The following is a 21,367-nucleotide window of genomic DNA, read 5'->3' on the forward strand; positions in this document are numbered from 1 at the left end:
TTTAATCAAAACACCATCATCAGCTAAGCACCGTCAGCTGCCAGTATGGAGCGCAGCAGCTGGAGTGGCAGTGAGAGTCCCGGTGAGGACATGGACAGACTCAGTGATTCAGGAGGGGACAAGACAATGGATGGGGACCCTGAGGGGGTCTGGAGCCCAGACATCGAGCAGAGCTTCCAGGAGGCCCTTGCTATATATCCGCCCTGTGGGAGGAGGAAGATTATACTGTCAGATGAAGGGAAGATGTACGGTGAGTAGCTTAAGCTGGCCTGAGATGTCGGCACACACCTTTTGTAATTTCTTACAAAATGTCTCTATTTTACTAAAGCTTAGATGCTTTAAATGTTGGCGTTTCAGATGCCTCAGGATGGTAACTTTCTACTTTTATTGTTTGGATATATTGTTTTTTATCTCTGTTTATAAGAGCCATGTGTAATATATTACTACTGAAAAAAAAACAAAAAAAAAAACATCCTCGGACAAGAAAAACAGGCATCGATTGACTGACTTGTTAAATTTTCTGGTGTGAGGAGGCGGCGGTGACAATAACCACGTAGAAGGTGGAGATGGAAGATTGTCTCACGGCGCATCAAGTGTCAGAGAAACGGGAATGAAACATAAGCTGTAAAAGCGAGGAAATGGAGGCATGCTGTACTGCTTTGTATGTGTGTGTGTGCGTGCGCACGCGCGCGTGTGTGTGTGTATGAGTACGAGAGCGTGACAGAAGTGGGAGAGTATTTGTGTGTTTGAACTAATAGACTGATGAACAGATGGTCCTCTGGCTACCACCAGCTGCGTCCCCCTTCGACTCCCTTTTACTGTTTTTCTTTTTCTTTTTTTTTTTCTTAACTCTCTCTATATGTAGAGCACAGCCTCAAATCTCTTTATTACACTGTTTTTTCCCTGTATTTTATGTAGATTGTTCTGTATTTTATGTAGATTGAATCATTGTTTTTATAACAGCATCGAAGAGGTCAGAGGTTTACAGTGTCTCTGCATCAAACATCATGTTAGATGAAAATATTGATAAATCATATAAAGAATTTCTGTTGAATTTCTTCCTTCCAAAATGTGATCATTTTCTTCAAAATAAAACTTTTTTGCATAATGTTCTATCACGTCCTGAACAACTAGACTCTACAACCACTTAACCACAACCTAACCATAACATTTCTAACTGAGCACTCATAGCGCTTAGTTAGTACTTGAGCCACATTCACTCAGTCCGACACGCTCAAGCCCCTTCAAATGGAATTGAACCAATTGCAAGATATTACTCCTCTCACTGAGCCGCAGTCGTCTCAATGCCTGTCTAATTTTACGTCATTTATAATTTAGACTGACTTTTTAGTTCTCCAGGAACTGTTTCTCACACCGTTCCTGATCGCACAAAGCTTGTGTTTTCCCTTTCGGTGGAAAGCGGCTAGAGGTGAACCATTGTTGAAAGAAAGCCACAAGAACAGACATTTGCATTTTACCACAACACTTGTACACAGCAAACATGTGGAAGTGGGTTATCTGGTCAAATGATGCCATGGTTCATTTTCTGGCCTACATGCAAAATGTAGGTCCAAGACATTGGACATTATCTTGAAGAGACAGTCCCCTCTATGAGACATGGAGGTAGCAGCATCGTGCTTAGCGATGGTTTTCCTCTGCTTGGGAAGGGAAACTAGTCAGACACTCCTGAAAACAAATGTGTTAATGGCTACAAAAGTTCACTTTCTTTCTGGCCACAGACCCTAAACGTACACCCAGAGCTGCATTAGAATCATGTAGTCTAGACTTAAATCCAAATTCAATTGAGAGATTAAGGCAAGATTGTTAGCCAGGTGCTCTCCATCCAATCTGATTAATCCTATTTTTTTCTAAAGAACTGATATTGCTGTTAATCTTTCTATGCGCAGCTGTAGTAGAGACATCAGAACTCTTGCTGCTGTACATGATATTATCTCCATGGGACTGAATACAATTGTGACACCCGTTTTATGTTTACTTTAGAAAAAAAAAATCAAAAGCATAATTTCTTTACCTTAACAATATGCACTATTTTGTGTTTATTTATGACATACAATCCCATTGAAATACACTATAGTTTTCAGCTGTTATTTGACAAAATGTGAAGAAGTTTGGAGTATGATTATATTTGCAAGGCACTGGAAGTCGCTCAGTGAACAAGAAAATAATCCTCAAGCATCATTTGTATTATGCAAACATGCTTGGTTTCATGCAACTGCCTCCCAGCAATTTCCTAAAACAAAAGTTAATTCGGCATGCCTGTCAAGGCATCATTAATGGTGCTTTATGGTTGTTTCACGTGTAGACAAAAACAGCGTAGTGTACCTTTAATTTCTTTCAGCAGTCCAGGGGACAACAGACCCTGCTCAGATTGTCGCAGACGCTGAAATATAACCCTGTCAGGATTCATCATGGCTGACCTGCTCAGGTCCCACTGATACTGGAACTCCTTCTCCAGCCCCTTTGTGTTATTGATCAGTCTCTGATCAATCGGACCGTGTCTGTTTCCTGCCTGGGTGGCATGTTCCACCCTGTTTGTTTACCTTGTTGACTCTGTGTCCAGGTTGTTGACACATCTTATCCAGGTGACCTAATCAAGTCAGACAGTGTTTTTTTTTTTTTTTTTTTTTAAGAGGCAGGCCAGGAAAAGCATAAAGGATAAAAGGGGTGTGAAGTATTTGAGAGCGATGGGGCTTTAATCAAACTGCAGTCTGCTTGGGATTTTGGTTCAATTCTGAGTGAATTCTCTTCTTTCTTACTTCTTCTTCTTTTTTTGCATTGGTCTATTACAAAAGACAGAGATGGCAAAAAGGCACAGCAAGCTTTTTTTTCCCCGGAAAGAATCTTGTATTTATTTTTTAGTTTTTTGGTTAAAGCAAAAGTTTATCTTAGCTGTTTAGTTGGACTGTCTTCAGTCAGATGTTTAACAAGTCAGGCTTGTTGTGGCTTGTCTACTGTGGTTTAAAAGAAGCCTTACCTTCAAAATGTCTTTGAATGTCAGAAAATATAACATTTAACATAAAGGAAAAGAAAAAAAACCCACTCCATTGGCACTGCCTGAGTGACAGAATATTTGCTATCCAAGCTTGAAGTTGTAGAAATCATTTCTAACCCTAAAATCAGAAGTCTGCATGGCTGCCTTCAAACTGTTCAGTAAAAATGGCCACCAGCTCTTGTTAAACTTTCCACTACAACTCATTTAATCATATTTACCTGTGGAGAAAATGAATATTAACATTTTTTCAAAGTATCTCTAAATAAACTTTAGATGACCAAAATAAGTAAATAATAATAATAGCAGAAATAAAATTGTCTGGATTATATTCTTGCAGAAGATGAAACAAAATATGTCTTTTTTTTTTCCAAATATTCTTTAAAATGAAATCTTAATGTAGATTCACTGCCTTGTTTTTATTTGCTTTTCTTTTTAAATGCCAAGTTTTGCATTTAAAAAAAAAAGTCGCCGTCTTCACAGTAAACACTGCTGATGTCACCTTGCCACCTGTTACGCCGTGCAGGTTACATTACCTGGCAACAAATCATTCACAGGGATTTGTGAGTCTTTACAGGAAGTGGCAGATTGTTGGTAATAAGTCAAAGATTAACTTCTAACCACAGCTGTTATAATTTTTGCAAACGCGTATGAAAAGAAAAGAAAAAAAAGCTCAAGCAAATGAGATGAGATCTAAGAGCTTAGTACTTTCAACACTTTAAATGTCCCTGCTGATGTTGCAACAAGCACCAGCTCGGTGCAACGCGGCGGTAAATTCAGGCTGTGAGCCAGAGTCTGGCCCCTGTGGCCCTTAGGGTCACCTCAGGGTACTCGGTACACTCAGCTGCAGCCTTGTTGGCAAGTATACTCACCCAGGATTTGACCTTATTCTGAAAGGGGTTTTCAAGCTATTCCATAAAGCAGCTGAAGCTCTTAATCACTCTGCAAACTGAGCGAGGAGATCAACACAGTACACTGCTCTAAAGACGGGAAGAGGGAAGATCCATTTCTAACTACATGAAACACAGGAAGCTGGGGATTTTCCTGAATTAATTACCCATTCTCTCAGATTTCTGCTTGTTCTGAATGCAAATTAGCGGAACTTTTCCCCAAAGTTTCTGCTGTTTTAGAGACTCTCATAGAACTTAGGCGAGTTCACTTTAAAAAAGGGAGTTGAGATTGTGGAGTTTCATCTTTTTGTTTCAAACTCATGTTCCAACATCAACCAAACAAAATGAGTCACAATCGCATGAAAACATTACAACTGTTTTTTTTTTTTTTCTACTTTTCGAGTGTGCGGCCTGCATGAATGTCAGCTTTCACGCCGAGTGGCCTCGGCCCAGAGGCGGAGGGGAGGGAGAGCAGGAGGTTGCTTCTGTTCGTCACGGTTAATGACCATCTGACTTTGGCCTTGAAGTCTTTCACTGTAGAGAGGGAGGAAGCGAGAGGCAGCAGAAGGGAAGCCCATTCACTACAAGGGGGAGCAGAGAAGTAGGGAGGGGGGGAAGGGAACAGCCACCAGAGAGGACGGACGGATGGATGGAAGAAAAGAGCGAGGGAAGGAGGGAGGGAGGGAGTTAAGTTTGTGCATGTGTGTGTTTGCAGGCTGGAGAGTTTTTCGAGAAAGAGGGGAGGGCAAGAGTGAGGGATGTGTGCCGCAGGGTTAGTGAAGGATGATAATTCACCGTTAAGCCTCCTAGAAAGACCAGCTGGCCCCTCTGGAGTCAGATGTCAGCCTCCACAGCCAGGGCTCTGTGCGCGTGTGTGTGTGTGTGTGTGTGTGTGTGTGTGTGTGTGCTAGTGCTCATGAATGTATATACATTGATGTTTGCGTGCATGCTGTCGTCAGCCACAGCTTTCAACTGCTAGAAGGAAAACACCTGCATGGGGAGCTGTAGATTTTATCAGTCTAAGCTCCCTATCTCAGTGACAGTAGAACTGGTCAGAAAACACACACACGCACACACACGCATGCACACACACACCGACATGCATGCATGCAAATGCACAAACACCATCTGCTTGCTAGTTAGGGCTATTGTTGTGAGCCATTTGGGTAGTGTGTAGAGGTTTGGCTTTGTGCAGATCTTGACCATCAGTTGGCCAGCTGGCCTGACTTTGCTTTTCCACTCGGTTGCAACAGAAGACAGGCCAAGAGAGGACCCAAATCAAACCAAACGGCTCCAAATCAGCTCGTTAGCAGCACTCGCAGCATCTGCAAATCTATCTCATTTCACAAATAAACTGCGACTTCAATTTTTAATCACTCTAAAGTTGTTGTGGGTCTGACTGCGGAGGCTGCCTGTGAAATTTTCTACCATGTTTCAGCGCACAAACACGCCTCTGTCTCTGGTTTCTTCTGGATTTGAAGCACTTTTTTTTTCTTTTTTTTTTTCCTTTCTGTGCCCTCTTTTTCCTTACTAATCTATACTAGCCAGGTCATGCTGAGTTTGCTGTGCTCCCTTGTGAATGGGCTGAATTATTCAGTATTGTAAGTATGTGTGTATCTGCATCTGTGCGTGCACATATGTGCGCACACGTAAGCACAAGTACAGCTGGCCTGCTGGTTCCTTTAATCAGGGGACGGCCGGTCCGCATGAATGCCTGCATTGTTGGGTCATGTGTATTCAGGACCGTTGCGTGTGTGATTTGTGTGTGTGTGTGTGTGTGTGTGTGTGTGTTTGGTGAGTGTGTGGAGAACTCAACAGGGGTATCGGTGATTACAGCCTTTCCATGTGAAAGTGCACGTCACAGGATCAGTGGGTCAACAGCTCTTAATCAGCCACTAAGTTGTTTGTCAGGGTCATATGATTTCTACTGGTGATTGTTTCTGAGAATAAGCAACAGATCAAATGTGTGTATGTGAAGGTAAAAAAAAGAAAAAAAAAGAAAAGAAAAGTGTTTTAGTAGTGTGTTTTCTGTCTCCTTCCTCCTCCAGGGCGAAACGAGCTGATAGCCAGATACATCAAACTCCGAACTGGCAAGACGCGGACAAGGAAACAGGTAACTATGGGAGTGCGTGTTCAGTCAAATCATTCTGTCTGCAGAGAGTGTGACAGGATGTTGTAGAGAACGTCCACTATGTGATAATGATGCCAAACCAATTGAAACAAGGGCATAGAAAGCAGAATGGTCAAGGAAAGAGGGAAAATTACAGAAAATTTAAAGCATTATTTTATATCTCTCCAGTTTACAACCATGGCATGTCAGAATTTAGAAAACACTTCTTAGATAAATAACTTTATTAAAGTTAAAATTATTTATTAAATAATTTATTGTGACCTCTGTGAACTCAGCTGTTGATTTAATTAATGAAATTAATATTCTGAGAACCCATAACTTCAGAATTTGGCAGCTACTGTCTTACTAGTTTTTTTTTTTTATTATTATTTTTTTTTGCCAAACTATTAGTTTCACGTAGATCACAAGGTTGAATCTGGACAGTGAGAGTTGATTAAATCCACTAGAGTTCTGTAAACAATTTTAGAAGAAGCAACATGTTGATCAGGAGAGGATTTCATTAACAAATCAGGACTAGAAACAATTCTTACTTTGTATGCTTAGATTTAAAATAAATGTTTTCAACCATATAATTTGTTTTAAATACTATAACAAGATAAAAAAAAACAAAATAAAATGGTTTGTGTTCAATGAAAAAGAACACAAACCATTTACATTTTAAATGACTTTTTTATTAAAAGTGGTATGTCATGTTAGGTATACCCTTGTCTGAGCTGCCGGCCTTCGAGAACATGTTAAACATGTTGCTAAGACTAAAAGATTACATTAAACCTAAATCTGACAGAGGTAAGAGTTAAGTTGGGTTTTATGGTATGCAGGCTTATAAAGAAAAGAACAAATTAGGAATTGTGCCCCGTTCAGTCTACTCACTGTTCAGCACAGCCTCTATAAGAAGAGTCTCTGCTCCAGAGCCTCTTTGTTTCTAAATATATGCCCGACTCAACACAAGTTATCAATTAACTCGTGTCTTCCTCTGGCTTTTGTTTAGACACATTTTGCTTAACTGCTAGGCTAAAGTTAGCACCTTTCCTCTGTTTCACTTTCACTGTGAACATTGTTGAAAGACATAGAAACATGGTTATTGCTGTGGTAACCCCACATTCCTCCTATTAAAAGGTCATTATGTAAAACCTTAGCAGCATAATTTCTAATGTAGAACCTAGTTTGTTTGTTCGTACAGATAAGTGAAGTTTACAGGTTTTGTGCTACAGAAGAAATAAGGCTAAAAAAAAACATGTTTTTGTTAGTTATTCCTATATGTCGGTGCCACTGCTTTTCACACACAACCCAGTTTGTTGGCAGATTTTTGGGCAGGACCTAACGTGGCAGTACAGTCTAGATCTTGGCCCCTGTTCTCAGGTGTCTTTCTGTCCTCTCAAAAGATGTGCATAGATGGGTCTATTCACTCTTCTCAGGGGAGTGCATTGTGTGAAGTGTGTGTCTGTGTGTACACTTCTAGTATAGCAACAGTCCTTTCATAACCATGGCAACTCTCTGTTTGGTCTTTCCTCCTCTTTTCCACCCTCCACCCTCCCTTCCTCCTCTCCTCTCCTTCTCTCCTTGCCAGGTATCCAGTCACATCCAGGTCTTGGCCAGAAGAAAATCCAGGGAGTTTCAGTCCAAACTAAAGGTATGGGGGAGGCTGATGGGAATCCGCAACGTTAACTTTCTTGTTCGATAATTTATTTCCTGTTCAGTGTCTCTTATCACGCAGTAAGTGTTGCTTTGCAAGTCCTGCTTGTTTGGAAGAAAAACAGCTGATATGTAAAGATCAGTCCTGATGGCTGCATTGGAAGAGCAGGATGAAAAGCCACCAAACCCAGATAGCTTTCTTTTCCCCTAATAAGCAAGAACAATCTAAATTCAGTGTTTCTCCCTCACTGTGACTGGAAGGATGCCTGTCACAGTGACTCCAGTATCCTAGGTGTCTAATTACCCCCTGTTTGGGTTTTCTCCTCCTCCTCTTCCTGCCATTCTTCTCTTTCCTTACATTCATTCAGCTCTTCCTATTCTCTCTCCTCCCCTCTTCTTACCATCTCCACCTCTTAAGTCTATTAATCTCTTACCCTGCGTGTCTTGTCCTTCTTTCCTTCTTGTCATTGACTGTAATTAACTTTATTTAAAGCAACGAAAGGGGAGCTTGTTTTCCGAGAAGTCGTCTAGCCGGAAACTCTGAGCTGATGTTTGCTGTCATAAAATGAATGATGGAAGGCTTATTAAAAGCGAGAGTAAATATGTCTTGACTTGACGTTGGATTTTAAAAGTCTACACACTCGCTCTAAACCCTAAAGCATTATATATATGTTCTACTGCACAGCAAAGACCACTATCAATAAGCTCAGAAAATATGGAATGTTGGTGATGTTACAAAAAGGGAGAATTTTGCAACCTTTGTGAAAAGGGAAAACATAAAGTGGTCGGGGAGGCAGCCAGTAGCTGTAGGGATTTGTGGCGATTACTCTATGTGAGCTACAACAATCTAGTGTGTCGTCTGTATACAAAATCGGCTTGTGAGGTAGAAGCTTTCTTTAAAAACAACAACAACAACAAAAAAACATGCAGGCCAGGCTAAAATCTTTAATGATTTTGTGGAAAAATGTATTAAGGTCTAGTTAAACCAAACAAACATTTGGACCCAATTCTATTAGATGAGTTTGGAATAACGTACACTACTATGCCCTCAGTGAAACATGGTAGTGGCAGCATCATGTTATAGGGTTACGTTTTGCTTATGAAACAGTTTTTCTTTTTTTTTTTTAGCTGGATTAAGTTACAACCCAGAACTGTTAAAAAAAAAAAAACACAAAGAAAACATGCCAATAAACCAGAAGAAACTTAAAAGCTGATTTGTTTACCTTATCCCTTTTGCAAAAACAGATTATCATATGCATTGTGGAGTCAGTTGTTGTCTTTGTACACTCAAACTTAAAATAAAAATATATTTATTTACACTTTTATGTAAATTTGATCCTCTTCACTGTGACCAGTTATTGGAGGGTTGAAACAGTCATAATTGTAAAGTTATCTAAAACCCATGGAAAATTTTTCATAATTGAGCTTCACTGTCTCCAATAAAATGGGTAAAAAAAAAGTCCAACTTAAATTCCACTCATAAATGAATTCATGAAGATTCATTAAAGGAATAAATAACACAAAGCAATTCTTTGTTTTTCAGCTAAGGAAATTTGCTTGTCAAATTACTGTTTTATTTCCTTAAAATAACCTGCTTTTATCAAGTGAGTGATCATTAGAAAATTCAGGACTTACCACTTAACTATAAGTTCTTTAAACTTTCATATTAAATGTTTTTTGGGGGTTTTTTTGTATTATTTGGAAACAAAAAAAATCAAAGATCGGCATCTGGATCTTGGTATTTAACATGAAAATCCAGTATGATTCCTATCTCAGCACCTTCTGTAATATTATTATATCTCCCAGGAGGGGAGATTTCTCTCTGTGCCAATTAACTTGAGTGAAGCTGCCAATTAGTGATTCTCCAGCTATCACAGTGCCTCTAATTCTGTTTCATTCAGCTGTTTTGTGTTCCATGCTGCTTTTACCCTAAGGTTAAATATCTGATATGCTTTTCGTTACTGTTTGCGCCAACAGCTGCTTTTACTGTGTTGCATTAAGCTTCACCGCACAATTCATGATTGTTGCAACCTTTTTTTTGTGTTTGTGGAACTTACATTTTTGCTGAATATATTCCCCCACACTATGCAGCCATTCAGTTCAGAGCGCGATGCACGCTCACAATAACGATGGCGTTGATGTCTGTGTTTGCGTGCAGGACCAGAATGCCAAGGAGAAAGCTCTGCAAAGCATCTCGTCCATGTCCTCGGCTCAGATCGTCTCGGCCACCGCCATACACAGCAAGCTGCTGCCTGGAATAGTGCGAGCCAGCTTCCCCGGCAACGCTCAGGTACAACGCGCGCGCGGTTGCACAGAGACACGCTTGCGTTTGTCCTCAGCAAATAAATACGTGGCCGGGAACGGGGATAACAATAAAGCAGTTTGTCTGAATAATCTATTAGCCACACATGCGTAGTTATGGGTGCCGGTTACACAGAGGAACGAGCACATTGCTTTGCATTTGCAGTTTGCATTCACCGTGTGGTACATTAATATGTGAATTTATTTTCAGCTGTGGCAGGGGATGATTCCAGGAGGGCAGTCCAGCTCCACCACAGAGGAGTGAGTCACATTTCTAATGCGTTCTTATCTAACTCACTGCTGTAAATTCAGCTGCTCATTGGTCCTTCCAGGAAATCCTCATGTTTTCGGGTTCTCAAATTTCACTTGTTGCAAATTAATTAAAGAAAAAGAAATAAAAAAAAAGTATTAATATTTTGTTATCAAATACTATATCTATTTTATTCCATCATGTAGTTTTATTTATTTATTTTTTTTCTACAAAATCAGCTTGGCAGAATGAAGGCAAAAAAAAATGTAACAAAGGTAAATAGGAAGGAGGCACGTTGTTTTGGTTAAGCAGCAGAGACTAAAAATCTAAACAGCCTTCATTATCTAAGACTGAAAATAGTGTCAGTAAATGCAACAGGTTTATACTCTGAATGTTGACAGAATTCCCCATAGTCACCATAGTCAAAAAAAAAACATGAGGTTTACTGTGACCTTTATGTACGTCAAGAAAACTGTACTTCAGGTTTGTAGGTCATTTTCCATTGCTGCATTGATTTGTGCCATCATACCCACAGTGCTTCAGCTTTAAGGAGACAATAATATTACTGTTTGGTGATGTCACGTTTTCTAAATCCAAACACCCAAATGTCAGCAGACTATATGTTCACCCTTCAACCTTCATATGTGTTGCAGATTTACATAAAAAAAAAAATATATATATATTCAATGATATTTTTTTTTTCTTTTTCTGATAGGATTTTTGACAGGCATCTCTAAAGATGATAACCGAACAATGTATGTCAAGTTTGAAAAATAAAAAAGATAATTTAGGTTTTTGTTTTGTTAATTGAACAATAGCATACTGAAATGTATTTATATCATTCTCTTAAATAGCTTTTTATTAGAGCCTTAAAGCCTAGTTTTAATTGCTGTCCAACTTTCATCCCATACTGTAAGGATTCATCTCTGAAATATCTTCTGAAATATTAATAGCATTTTCAGTCAGGAAAAAAAAATAGTGGTAAAATTAAAATGTTACTTTAAATATAAAATTAACCAGAGACGGAGATTATTTTGGCCTTAGTTCCTCATCACTAACAACATCTTTCAATTGGGGCTACTTTCAACGTCTCTAATTTTTTTTCTTTTTCATCAATACAAAATTGTATTGAGGGCATCAATGTGATTTTGAAGATATGGAGAAGAGCGCCTTTTTTCTGGAGACGGAAAAACATCAAAGACTTCAGTTTCATTTATTATGCATCTGAATCTATAATCAGACTGTATCTGCATGATTGTCCCAGCTTATGATTCAGAAACAATTAACTTGATTAATTCACACGGCTGATGCGTTGAATCTGTCTGCCACCATATTGGCAAACACTGATTACCTAGTCAATGCCAACTTGACGACCACCTGTTGAGTTTAAAATTAGGTGGAAATTTTAAAGCCTGCCTCCTGCTGCTTCCTTCTCTTGCTTTAATGTCTGTTAATATAACTCATAGTATTTCACTGCCTGTTGTACTATTGGATCTGATGAGAATGGCAGCAATCGGGGCTGTGGCAGCTTTCATTGAACGCAGAGCTGCTCTTGACCTCTTCGCTCCTGCTTTGGTTCAGACACGACAGAGAACAGAAAACTTTTTTTTTTTTGTGTAATGCAAGTACAAAAAGGCTGGTCCCACTATGTCTCTTCTTCTTCCAGTCTTTTTTTTTTGTGTGTGTGTGTAATGCTTTCTTGTGTGTTTCTCTGAATCTCTCAGCATCAAGCCGTTCTCCCAGCAGGCCTACCCTGTGCAGACAGCAGGGACCACCACAATCGCAGGTGAGAGGGACCATGGGACAATTATCTTCTTTCTGTAAAGCAGACCGTCAGCTCTCTCTCCTGCCATTTATGATGTTTCCTCACCGCAGGGTGGTCTTTGACTGCCAAGGCACATGGGTCCCTTGAACTACCGTCTTTGTCTCGCAAAGGAGGTCGAAAAATAGGGAAACGGTGTCAAACTGACTTTTCTCATAATTTAAGAGCCCTACGCTTACGCTTAGAAAATTTATTTAAAAGTAATATATTTGTTTTAAATTTATTTAAGCATATTATTGCCACCTAAATCAGAATTTCCAAATTAAAACATTTATTTGGGCTATTTGTTTCATTATTCACCATAAATGAGATGTTGACACATTTTTTAAACGATTTACAAATCCTAACGTAGCGGTATTTTTAAATTAATTTCACATTTGTTTTCATGAACTGTTGACAGGAGAACCCCCTCAAACAAATTAATTTTAATAATTACGTACTGTTTTTGACTCCCAACTAATGTTTAAAACATTAGTTTTAAACATTAGTTTAAACTAAACTAAACTAAACTTGTATTAAACTAATATTATTAGTTTAGAAACTAATACAAGTTTCTAAACTTGTATTAGGAAGATTTCCACCACCATTATACATAAACCTAAATGTTCCCATGACATTATGTTTAAGTGTGATTTGGCAACCGCTGCAGTTCAGCAACCACAACAGGATATACAAACATTTAAATCAAATCAAATCAAATTTTATGTGTATAGCACATTTCAACAGCAAGGCATTTCAAAGTGCTTTACATCATTAAACACAAAAACACAGTCATGTAACAGACTGTCTTTTTTTTTTCAGTAAAGATCTCCAGATTAATAATATTAACAAAAACATCTTATCAACATCTCATGCAAATGTGAACACATTTTAAGATTAACAGCTTTCAAAGTTCCTATCTTAAATACAAGTCAATCATCTTCAGCTTCAGCTTCTACATGGTGTGGAAAATAAAGAGTACATCAGTTTAACAGTGCACTTTCTGGTTAAATGGCTCCATCCAGTAAAAAAAAAAAAAAAAAAAGTAGCTAAGCACAGCAGCGGGAAAAAACAAAAAGATACTTTCAGAAATATTTTCTGACACTATCAGCGCCATGATGGCGTTGATTTGGGTTTGTAACTGTGTGTTTTGGTGCGTTTTTGGTCAGCCTACGAGCCTGCTGCTGCAGCCCAAACACACAGAGAGCCAGCATGGCAGGGGCGATCCATCGGCACCACCAAACTACGACTGGTGGAGTTTTCATCTTTCTTAGAGACACAGAGGGATCAGGAAGCCGTGAGTATATACACACACACACACACACACGCACACACATGCACAACCCCACACCCACGCACGCACACAGACAGAGACAGCAGTCTACAATAAGCACTCCCTATTGTCCTATAAACAGAGATGACAGATAACCCTACAGCAGAGAACAGCATTAAAGCCCTTTGTGTGTCTCCTTGTATGAATAACCTTTGTAAAGCTCTATCTCTCCGTCTGCTCAGCCTATCTGTCATCTTGCCACATCGGGGACTCATTGTCATTTTTCTACCTTGGGCTCACAGACAGCTGGCATTCATCTTGTTGCTTTCTGTTTGGACAGTACATAAAAATGTTCTACAATGGCTTTGAAATGGATTCTATTGTGCAGCGGCGTCACCTTCCCCGCATGATTTATTCTACTGTAAATAGACGGAGCTGGAAGCGTCCTTAAAGGCAGACCACGTCACAGTGGAACGAAAATCCATAACTAACCTCTATTAGTTTGACAAATGTCTCGGGTTTTTATTCGTAGTTTAAAACTTGGATTTTTAAACTCAAATTCGCTTGTCGTGCCTTCAAATTTTACAAAACAGATCATTCTTGATCAGAGTCAGAATGATCATTCTAACACAAAAACACAGCAGGATACAGTCATCAGGGCTTGTCAATTGTGTTATTTTTAACAGTGTGCCTTTAATCAGAATAATGGGTGGCACTGCTTTTATTTTGCACATCTTGGCTGTTGGTGTTTTTTTGTCACTGAAAATATTTCCGAACCAGATTTTCCTCTTCCTTAAAATAGAGGGAAATGTAGATTAGTCTTCTTCTCAGTCAGCTGACTGACAATGTACAGCAACATGCAGAGGAGGGGCAATTTATATGCTCAATATAATCCAAGGAACTCTAATTAGTATACATTTTTCTCTGAAATTTCATGGAAAACAAATTAAAGAGTGAGATTTTGCTAACATCTGATTAGACGGGAAACATCACCGACCAATTCATTGTTAGTTCACGAGTTTTTTTTTTTCAAACAGATCATCATTACCAGACGTTTTCATCTTTATCATCCCCCACATGTGTAAAATTCAGAACCTTGAAACATATTTATTGCTAAAATGTTAAGATTCAGACTGATGTGACTCACATGTTACAGAGAAAATTGGCACAATGGATGTGAGGATGTTAAATGTACTTTTCCAACTCTTGATTTACCTATACCCTCTTTGCAGTACAACAAGCACCTGTTTGTGCACATCAGCCAGAGCAACCCGAGCTACAGCGACCCGCTGCTGGAGTGTGTGGACATCAGGCAAATCTACGACAAGTTCCCCGAGAAGAAGGGAGGTCTGAAGGAGCTTTTCAGCAAGGGCCCGCAGAACGCGTTCTACCTTATCAAGTTCTGGGTAAAGAAATGTGCTAATTTGTCTTTATGATCTGATTTTTGAAAAATAAAATATTTCTGTCCTATGAGTATTTTTAAAAAAATTGCCCAAGTGCAAATTACCTTCACTGTAAAAGTGCTCCGTACTTTTCCATGCAGGGTTGTCTTTGTCTGCACTTCCAGGTGTGTGTGTGTGTGTGTGTGTGTGTGTGTGTGTGTGTGTGTGTGTGTGTGTGTACTTGTGTGTGCTGTGTCTTTCCACCTGGGATATAGAGGTGGTGGGTTGATGAAAGCTCAGTCGCTTTGTTTGAACACCTGCTCACCTCCTGACTCAGAGGTTGCTCTGCCTCTCCTGTGTGTGTGTGTGTGTGTGCGTGTGTGCGTGTGTGCGCGTGTTTAAAGTATGTTTCTCACTTCGTTGTTCTTTCTCCAAATGCTTCAGGCCAATTTATAAAACTTTCAAGAATTTTGCCCTCAAAATAACTCATCTGTGACAGCTGTGACACAGCGGGTTGCCTTCTGCAAACCAAGTTTAACAAGTGAAAGAATCGATGGGCTTTATATTTATATACGCCATCAGGAAACACATGACTCCACATTAGCATATACATAGCATTTCTTAACTTTGTAATAGTGAAGGGAAGAACAGGTAGACGTTCAAGATTGGGCTGAAAGTATGTTATTGCTTTTACTGTACAGAATATATTAGCAAAACAAATGAAGTCCCAGAACCTTGAGACAAGATAATGTCATTATGTTTGATGCATAACAAAGTTATGCCTAAGTAAGAAAAGGTCAAGTTGTATAAATTCCAGGTACTTTTCTCTCCTGCAGGTAATAAAGTCTTAAATTCAGTAACAGCTACAAAACTCCATGGACGCACACATAACCCTCGGCTTTCTTAATGAGATCTAAGACTGAGACGAAGTCTAGCTGTGTTAATTTCAGTTTATGTATTTAGTGCCAGTTTGCAACAAACGTCACCCAAAAGGCACGTCACGAAATCTCCGATTATGACGGAACACATAACCAGTCAATCCAACAATATCTAAACCTTTAGATAATGAAATTCAGCTACATAGATTCCATTTAGATATTGATTGCATCACAGTAATAATACATTCAGCCTATTTTCCTAATTAACAAAAATGTATCTGAGAAGATCCAGTGGATTGCCAAGTCATTGACTTTGCTGCATTTTCTGCTCCTGAGCAAGTATCTGGCGACAGTGGACAGGTGATTGCATTAAGCTGTTGACTTAGCAATCAGTCTTCCTGAGCGGGCATGTATCTCAGCAAAACTGCTGTAATTTGATGGGATATTAACTTGCGTCTTCGGAACTTGATAAGCAAATGAGGTCATTTATCTCTATGAACATGATGTGTTGGAACAGGCAGGACAGTGTATATTGAGGGCCAGGTTCAGTGGCTTCACTTCTACTCTTAAGTTATTATTTATGGGTTCCAAGCTGGGTAAAATTTACAACAATGTAAATACCAAGACATACCTACCAAGATTGTGTTTTACAAGCTGTGATATGAAGTGCAGTTGCGGGTTTTGCATTAAAATCTGCGATATTGTGCGTTACCCTACTGGATGTGGCCATGAGAATATGTGCAATTTTATGCACAAGTTCAGCAACAAAACTGAAGAAAATTATGGTGTTTAAACTATGCTGAATTTGCACTGAGGGCCCCAACGTGTGCCAAGAAAATATCCACCCTCATCTCTATCACCAGTCTGAACCATTAATATTTGGTAGGGTGGATCCATGCTTTCATCTTGCTTACACCCCACTGTGATCATACACTCTGCGTGTTGCGGGTGACGTCAAAACTCACAAGACTGGGAGATTTTTTTATAGGCTTGCATTGATAATAGTACTTGCAACTAGAACGCTCTGAAATCACTCCCAACTCAGACTTTAAAAACAAAATCTAATGTAGAATTAGCACCAGATGATGAAGCACATGATTGCTGAGCTCATTAATGGCGTTGTGGTATCCAATGAGTGCAGTAAAGAGATTAAGGTGTTTGAAAGACTAAGCAGCCACCATGAGGTCATCCCCTAGTTTAACACTGCTTGCCACCAGCACACCAATTATAAGGAGTGAGTTCAGCTAATGAAGCCATACTAGCTCATGGGGAACATCTATTGATTCAGCGTTTTATGAAAGAGAATGGGAGTCTATTGCAGCTACCCCCTACAGACTGTCAGAGGTATTGCACTTTAAGTCACTGAACGGCAACATAAATCTATACGTTAGGGTGGATTTACTGTATTTCAACTGTGATGTTGTTTCTAGGTGCATCAATTTAACCATGTGATGAATCTACTGCGTTCATTGTCCATACATAAGATGTGAATAGCAGTGTCATTTTTTTGGAAACAACATCAAATTGTTCTAGATACTAACGAGACTAATCGGGGTAACGTGGGCTTGCATCACACTTAATTCACAAAAGCAAACTTTAGACTTTATATAGACTCGTGCTTCAAAGTCTCAATTCGACTCCAACACAACGTCTGAGACTGAAGTCTCAGGAACGATGCTTATGTCACGTAATCAGGGGGGGGAGCTGGTGAGTGTGGATCATTTGAATAAATCATGAGTTTTTGTCTTTTTTCGCGTTACCGTGGAGGCGCCTAAGTCCGGTCCTCCAGAGTTTCCGTCCTGCAACTTTTACATGCATCCCTTCTCCAACACACCTGAGTCGAATGGCTGAATGTCTTCATCAGCACATCATTCAGCTCCACAGAGGCCTGGAAATGAGCCATTCATCTGATTCAGGTGTGTTTGTTGTAGTGTATGTATACAACTGAATCGCATCGAATCTGAGCCCCACTCACCGGCTTTGGCAGAAATTAGCTTCACCTGTTAAAACACATTTTATTTTTTACAAGGGCGATTTATAAATAATGGGTTGTTTAATGGTTTGATAAAAAAATTAAATAACTAAGCCATTTATTTTGGCTTTATAATAATGGTCGCATAGACAACTATCAAACTGAACCGTTTGAAATGAGTCGTTTCCTAACAAAAACTTACCTTCAACTTTTCCCAGTCACGCGCACCATCACCGCCACAGCTGTCCAATCAGATTATTTCTTTGACATTATGTACTGAGTTTTATTTTTCATTACAAAGAAAATGATCAACTCCAGAACATTGAAATTATACTAAAAGGATCCCAATATGGCTGATTAGATGTACAAGAAAACTGAAAAGCATCACCATTCTGAATGTGGGAATTAGCCTGATAAAACTCCCTACGTTGTCCTAAATTAAATAATTTCCCAAAAACTTGACTCAATTTAAAAAGTAATTATCAAAATCCTAAAGAGAAATCAGAAAAGAAAATCAAAAACTGCTCCAGTCCAGTTTGTGGCAGTGGCGTAGACATAAAGCAAACATCAACCTGTTGCTATGGTAATCTATATCACTTGCTCTCAGTGTTGAAACATTTCCACAAGCCAATGAAATGCCATGGCAACATCATTGGTTCAAACCTCAGCACATATCTGAGTTGCATGGAAAACAAAACTTTTAGAGGATAGTATTTAGAAATGATGACAGTCCTGTTTGCTTTTGGAAAATGTTGTTTTGCTTTAACTTAAAAAGGCAATAAATACCTAGTAGTTAATTTCTTTCAATATTCTCAGTTTTATTGCTTTGGGTTTTTATTTTTGGTAAAACCTCAGCAACAGGCACAAAAACCGATTACTACTTCACTTGTCAGAGACGAATTCAAAGCAAATAGCCTCCATCTTCCTGACTGCTGCTAGAAAACTTTGACTGGAGAATCCCTTCTGTGCATGGACGGCAAAGCTGTCGGTCAGCAGAATTCATAGACAGGAGGGCAGAAACCTGCAGAGTAGTGAAGTGGGCTCGGTGTACAATAAGAGCAGAACTGATGAGATATACTCAAACAAAGAGCGAGTTTGTGCATTATGTCGAGAGCCTCCTCTCTGAATTTAATTAAAAAGCTCTCAGATCTACCACAATGGAGCATGTTTCTGATAATCTGCTGCTTTAACAGAGCTCAGTTTGATCTTGGTGTGTGTGTGCGCATGCATGTGTGTGTGTGTGTGTGGATGACTGCTGTACAATGTTGGTGGTGTAGCATATGGTGTTTGTGCATCTGTGTGTGTTTGCTCACAGCTCGGAGACGCTCAGTACTCCTTAGAGAACTCATTACAGAAAGGGACAAACCCTTCCCACGTCTCCCGACCTGTAATCCAGGTACAGCATGTTCTCGATGCTCTGATTAAACATTTTTCTTCTTTAGTAACAGAGCTATGAATACAGATATCGCGTTAACGCCAACAACTTCACCAGAACTCGTATGACAGAACAAACAAATTAAGTTTCCGCAGGGTCTTAAAAAGTGCTGAGCTTCAATGTCTCGGTTGAAAATATTTTTTTGTTGCCTCTTAAAGTTATAGTGCTTTAGTTTCTGCAAGGAACCTTTTGTTTTCCCACTTGGGAAGTGTTGTTAAACATTTAATCATTTCTCAAAACCTGTAAAAACAAAAACAAAAAAAACTAAAAAAATAAAAATCAACTCTTGAAACCTGAGCTATAAAATTAAAAATTTTCTCCTAATTTCCATGACATAAAAAAAATTACTATATCAATTCCTCCAAATATAACTTTTGCCAAATTTAATTTGTTACATGAATGACTGGTTGTACGTGCAGGGACATTTTACCACCAGAGGGCACTGTTGTCTTACTCCTAGAAATGCAGCTGTGCTGATGTCGCATTTTATCATCTTCTAGGTCGTTTCTTAGATGAATTCCTGCAACGTCCTAATTGATCTTTTTTCGGGGGTGTGTGTTGTCTTCAGGCGGATCTTAATTACATCGTACAGGATGAGTCTGCAGCTTTCTATGGTGTGACCAGCCAGTACGAGAGCTCAGAGAGCATGACCATCACCTGCTCCACAAAGGTCTGCTCCTTCGGCAAGCAGGTGGTCGAGAAAGTGGAGGTGAGTAGGACCCCAACTTTTTTTTTTTTTACATGCCGTTGATGTATTTATTAATTTTGTTTTATTTATTTATTTTTTATCAAACTTGATTAAAAATATAGAAATTAATTTAATTCAGGTTTGTAATTATCCTTGTTCAAAGCATATTTTTGTAGTTTTACTGATAAGTGAACGAAATGGTCAAAGCTATTTGGGATTTATACCAATTTGACATGTTGGCAGAGTGATGAGCTGTTATAGAATAAAAAGAAAAAACAATAACATATTATTCGTCCAGGTAATTTTGTTTTCAGATAAACCAAGAAACATTTCCTAAATTTGCTGATGCAAGGCTTTTCTTATAATACACACTCAGTAAACATACCATCACCTGTGTTTTCATCCAGTTTTTATGTTACAAATACCTAAACATAGCCTAACACCTTCTATGAAAATGTTTTCTTTAATTGGCCAAACTAAAGTTCACAATTGGAACTTTTAGAAATGCAGTCGTTCAGATGATTTTCCCCAAACGATTTGGGACTGATGAGCACCATTCACAAGAGCATGTATGGAAGTGACAGGTAAAATGAACAAAGAGAAATCACCCTAACCCTGTTCCCTCCCGGCTGTCCAACAGACGGAGCATGCCAGGTTTGAAAATGGACGGTTCGTCTACAGAATCAGTCGCTCTCCCATGTGTGAATACATGATCAACTTCATCCACAAGCTGAAGCACCTTCCGGAGAAATACATGATGAACAGCGTGCTGGAGAACTTCACGATTCTGCTGGTGAGGGCTTTAAAATAAAACCATTAATTTAAGTTTCTTTTTTTTTTTATATACCGTATTTTCCGCACTATAAGGCGCACCGGATTATAAGGCGCACCTTCAATGAATGGCCTATTTTAAAACTTTTTTCATATATAAGGAGACGCTACAGTAGAGGCTGGAGTTACGTTATGCATCCACTAGATGGAGCTGCACTAAAAGGAATGTCAACAAAACAGTCCGACTCCTGTCGGGAGGAGAGCCTTCCACGACTGGGCCGGGGCGTGGCCGGACGATGGTCACCCTTCTCCGTTCGCGCACAGCATGTTGGTGGAGAACGCGGTGCTAAATGACCTGCAGACGACCTGATTCTAGACGGTAGGTAGGTAGATAGGTCAGTCAAACTTCATTAATAGATTACAAACCAGTGTTCTGACAACTATCCCAGCATGCACCACGCGCTTCTTCTTCTACGGGCGAAAATGAAGTCGGCGGCTGCTTACCGTAGTTGCTAGACCTGTTGTGGCTCAATATTGGTTCATATATAAGGCGCACCGGATTATAAGGCGCACTGTCGGCTTTTGAGGAAATTGAAGGTTTTTAGGTGCGCCTTATAGTGCGGAAAATACGGTACTTTAAATATGTATTTTTTTTATGTAACAATGTTTGATATATTTCAGTAAGTGAATATCTAGCTTACCCAATTACACTGTTCCCGTCAGAAGCTGACACATTTCATATTAATTCCTGCCCTCTGTAACATCTGCCATCAGTTTATAGCAAATTTGATTCAAAAACGACCAAGGACTCTGAAAATGCCTGGCATTTTTTACATGCATAATGTGTAGCCAGCCTTTTTTTTTTTTTTTTTTTTTTTTTTTAAAAACCTCAAATTATTTTTTGGTGTGGTGGTTTTGAGTTTACTGTGGGTAATTTTTCCCCACCTTCTAGA

The 21,367-nt window shown here is 39.2% G+C and overlaps 1 protein-coding gene across 1 annotated transcript in view; it reads left to right on the plus strand.

Moving 5' to 3' along the window:
* LOC106955193 (transcriptional enhancer factor TEF-1-like) overlaps positions 1-21,367 on the plus strand; it is a 53,393-nt gene that overhangs the window by 25,799 nt on the left and 6,227 nt on the right. Inside the window, exons 3-12 of the mRNA XM_015045218.1 lie at positions 1-250; positions 5,949-6,013; positions 7,599-7,661; positions 9,822-9,953; positions 10,176-10,225; positions 11,939-12,000; positions 13,185-13,312; positions 14,521-14,694; positions 19,524-19,664; positions 20,284-20,436. Of these exons, the coding sequence (XP_014900704.1) occupies positions 46-250; positions 5,949-6,013; positions 7,599-7,661; positions 9,822-9,953; positions 10,176-10,225; positions 11,939-12,000; positions 13,185-13,312; positions 14,521-14,694; positions 19,524-19,664; positions 20,284-20,436 (1,173 nt within the window). The 5' untranslated portion in view covers positions 1-45. The remainder of the gene's footprint in view (positions 251-5,948; positions 6,014-7,598; positions 7,662-9,821; positions 9,954-10,175; positions 10,226-11,938; positions 12,001-13,184; positions 13,313-14,520; positions 14,695-19,523; positions 19,665-20,283; positions 20,437-21,367) is intronic.

This window comes from Poecilia latipinna, unplaced genomic scaffold, assembly GCF_001443285.1.
Source record: "Poecilia latipinna isolate Pla-1442-1.1 unplaced genomic scaffold, P_latipinna-1.0 Scaffold714, whole genome shotgun sequence".
Lineage (NCBI taxonomy): Eukaryota > Metazoa > Chordata > Actinopteri > Cyprinodontiformes > Poeciliidae > Poecilia > Poecilia latipinna.